The 7,338-nt window shown below is 31.9% G+C and overlaps 1 protein-coding gene across 1 annotated transcript; it reads right to left on the minus strand.

Moving 5' to 3' along the window:
- Positions 1-1,945: 1,945 nt before the first annotated feature.
- LOC141452724 (uncharacterized) lies at positions 1,946-4,507 on the minus strand. The gene has a single exon (XM_074125113.1). It carries the CDS (start codon positions 3,992-3,994, stop codon positions 3,371-3,373), a length of 624 nt encoding a protein of 207 aa, XP_073981214.1. The 5' UTR covers positions 3,995-4,507; the 3' UTR covers positions 1,946-3,370.
- Positions 4,508-7,338: the final 2,831 nt, after the last annotated feature.

Genomic DNA, 7,338 nt, shown 5'->3' on the forward strand with positions numbered 1-7,338 from the left:
TATGAAGTAATTTAGAAGAACCTGTAAAAATTCACATTTCATTGTTGGCTTTTAAATTCAAAAGTACGAGATTTATTTCCTCTGCTTTATTATTACTCTCTTTCTCTTAAGTTTCTAGGTATTGTACTTAGTAGTGGTTCTTTATGAGCGGAGAACTCTTAAATAGAAAATCCATAGAATATGGCATCAGCTATTATTATAATTAAGATACAGCAAAAAAAAAAGCGAAGAAGAATTTTCAATAAATCGAAGTTAAAATTTCAGGATTTCATAAAAACAGTTTCATAAACTAATTATAAAAATAAAAACAGGATTTTTAAAGAAATATTAGATAATTTAATATGGATCAATTGTTTCCATGACAAAGTATTTTCACAAATAGGTGGCAGCACATCATTTATGTTATCACAAACTCACCGATCTAAATACGTATATCACTCAATGGATAAAATTTCAAACTCAACCTATTTCAGTATTAAATTTGTAATTATTATATATCCTATTCGAAGTTAGTTTTGGCGCACGTAAGGAAATAAAGATGGAGAAATCAGCTACATTCCGTAAAATCAAATATAGCAGCTGCAAAATCGTAGAGTCTTCTTCGTCTTTGGCCTGCAACTTCTTCCAACAGATCCGTTGAAAAAATTATTATTATTATTTTTTTTTTTTGTGCATCTTTAGATCATTATCAGTAAATAAAAAGAGCTTACAAAGCGCCACGGAAGCCGAGCGGTTAGAGGCGAGACCTGCGAAGCTAATATGTATTGTGGTACTGGGTTCGATTCCCGGTCTAGAGGCCTTGGATTTTATTTAATGGTTAATAAAAAGAATTTTACAGTAAAGTATGTTTGCTAGTCGCCTACGTCCACGGCACCTAATTTGTAGTTGGACGTTAAGCCCCACCTGAAAAAATTGGCGATTACTTTACTTTATTTTTTTTTTTACTTAAAAAGAGCTTACATCTTACTTCTTTCAGACAGCAAATGTATACAATGTGTACATTCCATCAGTTAAAACCCGGTGATAAGAAATGTTGTCTTTAATGAGACAACGCGGCCTGAAGTTCTGAAGAAAAAAAAAAGAGTCTTTGGTCTTAATGATCTCAAATAGAGACGTCTTAAAATTAAAAAATTATAATTATTTTTTAAACGATTTGGGCAATTTGATAATTATTTTATTATTGAACATTATTTTCGTTCAACATATCTCTAATTTTGATGTAAATCATAATTGAGTTTAGTTCTGCAGTTGCAAATTTCTATCGTTTTTAGTTTTCTCTATTGAGAAAGCAAAATGGAATATTTCTAAAATTTACAAGAAAGTTTAAACTTATTATTTTAATTAACGAAAATTTTAGTCAGTTTTGTATAAATGTGAAAATTAATATTGTATTAGCGATTATTGTAATAATTGTTAAAAAGTAGTTGATTTTATAATTTTTTTGGCCGATCGCCATTTTGTAGTAATTTATCTGACAACTAGTGAAAGTTAACTGAAATAAGTAGGTCGTCTAATTCTCCAATCAAAAAGTACCAATAATACTAGTGGAAGGGGAAAATATCTGTATGATTTATTAATAAATCTGGAATTTATTTTTATTAAATAAATAAAAAGACAAGATCTGAATGATTATTATTATTATTGATTTAATGCTGCATTGATTGAAACGTTCTGTTAGATAGTTAACGATTTTTGATACCAGTGTTTGTAAGCTAGAAACACAAAGCTGTATTAAATTAAATAAAAAAAAAGTCAAAATATTTGTCATCAAAATTGACGAGATAGTCTGATTAAACGTATAAATAATTGTATAGACCCTAAATTGGTAATAACAAGTAATATTTAGATTAAATAATAAGAAATTGTCTTCTTAAAAATTTACTATAATATTTTTGTTTTTTTGTACAAATTGTTTTTGTTTTTTGATCAATTCAAAAAAAGAAGGTAAAATACAGACTTTATTTCTAATCACTTAAACATTCGTGATGTAATTTAAATCATATATAAACAAAATAACGACAATACATTTTCCTTAACAAAACTATCATAGACTAAACGAAGCAAAAAGTGAGAACAATTCGGCTATTAAGTAGCAAACAAAGTATTTGTTTGTGTTACAGTTACTTAGGCTATTTGATACCTGAACTACATTGTTGGTCCTATTGTGCACAAACAACTAGTCAATGAAAGAAAAAGTAAATTATTTAATTAAATTAAAATTTTTGTAAGAATTTAAATACTTTTTTACTATTTCTTCGATTAAAAAATATATCGCCATATCTCAAATATTCAATAAATAAATGCCAACAATTTACACTATGTGTTCTTTTATACATTTTCCCATTTTTTTACGTAATATTTAAATTACAAAATAATTAAAAAAAATACTTTTTTTTTAAATTACCTATATTAAATTTTATATTGCACAAAAATAGCTTTATACAATCCTTAAAAGCTCAAAATCTGATTAATATTATAAAACAGGTTAGAGCTTAAATAATTAAAGCTAATCCGAATTTTGCAATAAACAACTTAAAATATACTTACTAAAAACTATTTACAAACAAACTAAACGTATTTACTAACAAAAGTTTGTATTTATATATGTATAGGAGTTTTTTTACTAACAATATAAGTATGATATGTATACATTCAATTGTTTATTAGAAAAAATGCTTTATTTTACGAATTCAAAATTTAAAAATTTTGCTGGTAAAATTATGAATAATATTTATATTTTATAAGTTTATTCTTAAAATAATAAGTCTTTGAATTTCAAAATATATTTAATAGTATTTTCCTTAAAAAAAAAGAAGTTAAATTTTTGTTACATTAAACGCACGTTTCATTAAGTGTAAACTGTGTTCAGCTTATAAAATTTGTTCTTACCACTTACACTTTAAAAAAGTCTTTCATTAACAAAACGGTTTTATATTTAGGTTATCTATTTGAAAAAGTGATTTTATTTTAAAAGGATGTATTTAAGAAATTAGATAAAATGAAAATCTAAAAGATGTTTATCGCTCTGTATATCATTTTTGACGATGGTTTGACATTTATCCCAAATATATCAACATGGAAATATTATTTTCATTATTAACATTATTTAATATCTATTTATAGTTTTATAGATAAATCGTTTTAATTATAAGTAGTACTGTAATATTTAAGGCCTAACTTAAAAGATTATCATTGAACACTAAATCTATTAGTTTGAAATTATAAAAGGAAACTTCTTTGCTTGTAAATTGCGGGTATATTTTAGTAACAAGGCTGCTTTATAGAGCGAACGAAACAAAAAGTGATCTCAACTCGGTGGTCTACACTTTTCTTCAATATTACCTTAATCTAAATAAAAACAAATGGAATGCTAACTGAAATCTGTTGGAAAAGGATCATCCAGCACGAAAGATGGGAAATCCGCATACGGATCAAGTGGTATGGTTATATTACTATCGCTAAAATCCGTATATGGATCGGAAAAACTTGTGTCAAGTACAGATAACGGTGGTAAAGGCGGTGTTAACGAACTATCGCTAGTCGATAGTTCTAGTGTGGTTGAATCACTCACCAAGGATTCTGCATCAGACTCGGTCTTCGTATCAGTGGACAGGGCAGCACTTAAAGCGGCTATATATTTCATCGCTAACCTTAATGTAGAGATTTTGGTCAGTTTTTCCGATTCACGACAACCGGTATGCGGTACAGCACGGCGTAAACTATCGAACGCTTCATTGATTTCACGCATACGCGAACGTTCACGAGCGTTGGCCGTTTTCCTTCTATATTTACTGAGAGGTGCTGGTTTTGATTTTGGTCGACGTTTTGGTCGCCGACGCCAAGTTACTATTTCTTCTTCTTCTTCGTCACTTCTTTTCACTGCTGATCTTGGTCGCAGAGAATAGCATTTTTCACCGGCTATCACCGCAGTCGGTTCACCATTGTTATTTGGATCCATCTCTAATACAGGTGGGTTCAGCTCTATGTCGCACATATTCAGTCTTGTTTTAATTACTAATTTGATTAAAAAAAGTCTTTATAAAATATTTAACATACACTTCATGGCAGGCTGGTAATAATCAACTATCTATTCGGACTTAAGTAGCAGTCGAAATTCATACTTGATTTTTGTAAGCTTGGTCAGACGTGTAAGTAAAGATTTATACCTTTCCTCAACTCCTTCTTTACACTTTTTCACTGCTCACTAAATACGTTCGAAAACAAAACACCGAAAAAGTAGAGTTACTTTTCTTACCGACTGTTAAAGTCACCTCAGTAAATAACTTTTTTTAAGCTTGTTTTTTATCAAATAAATATTACAGATATTTAACACTGCAAAATTCTAGTTTATTTCACAAAATTGAAATTTTATTAGGCCGGCTAGGAAATTGGACGCGAACGGCCCTTACTAAGTTCTGCTTTAGCAGCCCGGTGCTGTCTAGCAAGGATACTGGCAGTCGACTGAAGCTGGAAGGATTGTTAAAAGTGCAGTGTGGCAGGGCACGCGCTCAAACTCCCCACCAAGAGCTATTTTGTGGAGGACTCCCTTCCACGGCGCTGGCCGCCGCAGCGCACACTACCAGCAGCAAACAGCCTCAGGAGACTTCCACTCAAGTATGTGAGTGTCTGCAAGGGTGCCGAGAAGGGGGCTACTCATCCTCCCTATATGGTAACTTCCCAAACATCCCGTTCTTAAACACTCAAATGGGTTAATGTTGCCCTATATGGCAGACCCGTCCTTGCCCACGCTAACTGTACACACGCGCATCCATACAAACGACGTTACGTTTTGTTCCATTTCTGGAAGCTTTGACGCCCCCTAACCACGATTACTCGTTATCTAATACTAGTATTATTTACGTAATTTTTGTTTTTTCTTAACTGTTATTAGAAATAATAATGTAAGCACCAGACCAAGTATGGGCTATCAAATTATGGCCCGAATTAAGCCACCAGAATCGTTGCATGTTTGCTACCAGCGTGGTATTATAGTACAGCTTTTAAGGAAAAGTGAAGCGTTAAAGACGTACGTAAGTGAAACTGTAGATCATCGAATTGGAATGCGCTTTTAGAAAACGAAAATGAAGCGTTCATAAAGACGTTTCGAAGTGTTTTGGGCTCCAACAATCGACGAATCAAGAAGTGTTTAACCCAAAATAGTTAGACTTTTATCTGTCATTAAAATTTAATCCTAGTAATGGGATTAAACAAGTACTATTTTTGTAATCGAAGGTTAATTTGCTTAGTTTCAAAAAGGGTTCAATAGAAAATTTTGAAACCAAGTCTGACAAATAAGGGAAGCTTATTTGTAAGACACCTAGTTGTTTTGGTTAATATCTAATTCAGTACTTGTTTTAAATATTTCCTAACATTTTCTCAAATATTTTAGAGAGAGATCAGAAGTAAATGTTTAAAGTGGAATTTGTAACCTTTGACTTCCTTATTTTAAGACATCCTACTTTAAAATTGACTACTGGTCCATCTAAAAGAGTTTTCAATGAATTAAACAACTTGATAACTAACACTATTGAGTGCTCGTGAACATGTTTTCTTGTAAATCAAACGTAATTTCTCATACGAAGATAAAAGAAATCCTGGAAAATGATACACCGTTAGAAAGCCCATTAAACAAGGAAACTTTTATAAAAAGTGCCAGCACCTAGGTCTGATAATGATCACATAAGGGCCTAATTTCTTAAAAATTTCTATTACTTTTATTTTTCCAGCATTCGGAGGAAGATTGAGGCTTTTTGGAGAATAATTTATGCTTCAATATGGTGTCAATTTTTAGAAAATTTACCTGTCTTTCTAACCGTTTCATCAGAATTGAATTCGGACTAAAACTTTCTGAGTAATAACATTTTTATTGCGAAAAAGTAATATTTTCAGAGGAAAAAAAAAAATTAAGTGACGTCACTCAAGAACAGTAGAAAATATGAAGTTGGCCAATACGTCATTGAACCCCACTTTAGATGCACTACACACAGTAGGCCTATGGTCATTAGTTACTGATTCACCCTGTATAATATACCTGTAATACTTACTCAGGCCCTTCTAGAAAACCCCAGTTAAAGAGGGAGAAGCCGCCAGTTGGGTATAACCAATCTCTGATACCAAAATATCTTCCTCCCTTCAATGCCAAATAGAGGTTATAGACTACTTAGACTCCTCAATTACGGCAGCCAGGACTGTTAAAGACAGTAAGGCAGTCACTTTAAATGGATATTAAGAATCAATGTTATGCCAAATTCTCTCTTTGACAATGCAAAAATTTTTTTTTTTCACTGTTCAATAAGGTTTTTTTTTTTTAAGTGCGGTTAACCTTTCACCAAGATATGGCACACCAATTGATGAACATCGTTTTAATCCATTAACCTTCCTCAGCATTAATTTCAGATAATCCCTCACGAGGATTAAAGCGATAAAATAGCCTCGAGATTTCTTATAGAATGTCATCAGTGAAACAGTGAAGGGTATGACCAGTGTTCACTGAGATAGTGCGGATAATCACCACCATTTGACGACTCCTGCCTTCGTCGTAATTACACGCCAATCCAAATGTTTGTTGCTAGTTCCGCTAGGGGGAGCAGCAGTTGTAATTTTTCAAATAGGTAAATAAAATATATTCCAGAGACTAAATATGTTTTATTATGAAGTAGTTCATTTAAAAATAAAATATACATTTAAAGCGGTCACTAGTTTGGTATGGCCACTTACTTCATAGCCTACCATTCAAGTCACCATTGGTAAGAGAATTTCGCTTATTCATCGTTGTAAATTCTTTCTGCTTTTTTCTTTTTTATTTTATGTAAGGTGAAAGAATGATTAGTATAAAAGTATACAAATGGCATTATTAGCGGTAAGCGTTAGAAAGCGCTCGCGGCTAGAATGCCACGGACCGTAGAGCCAGAAGATAATAATAATAAATCTTTTATTTTTTAGAACTTAAGGTGCTCCAACCTTCTGAGGTTATTAAGGGGTCTAAAGGGCATTTTTCAGTAGACTCCTAGTAAAGCCAAAAGTTCCTACCATGCGAACTAAACCGATCCTTAGAAGACTTAAAAGTATTCAGTTTTTTTTTTTTTTACAATGTTGAATCCATCAAGTTGATTTGCAGGCAAAAATTATATAAGTGCATCTGCATCTGCAATTAACTGTTGATTAACTCGATGAATTTAAACAATCAACGATGAATGTACGAACATAAAATTTGTCTTCATAAAACTTCATGGGAAAAATCATCAGTTTTGGTTTAATCTGATAAGGAATGGGGCTAACACTCCTTTCATCGGTCCAGAGCCTGTCCTGGGGATCACCAGGGGTTCGGTTCGTGCGGCT

Source organism: Rhodnius prolixus, unplaced genomic scaffold (genome assembly GCF_049639745.1).
Source record: "Rhodnius prolixus isolate KJV_2025 unplaced genomic scaffold, Rpr scaffold_3, whole genome shotgun sequence".
NCBI lineage: Eukaryota > Metazoa > Arthropoda > Insecta > Hemiptera > Reduviidae > Rhodnius > Rhodnius prolixus.

Excerpts from the sequence above, each read along its gene's own strand:
- LOC141452724 (XM_074125113.1), bottom strand. The coding sequence starts at position 3,994 with ATGTGCGACATAGAGCTGAACCCACCTGTATTAGAGATGGATCCAAAT.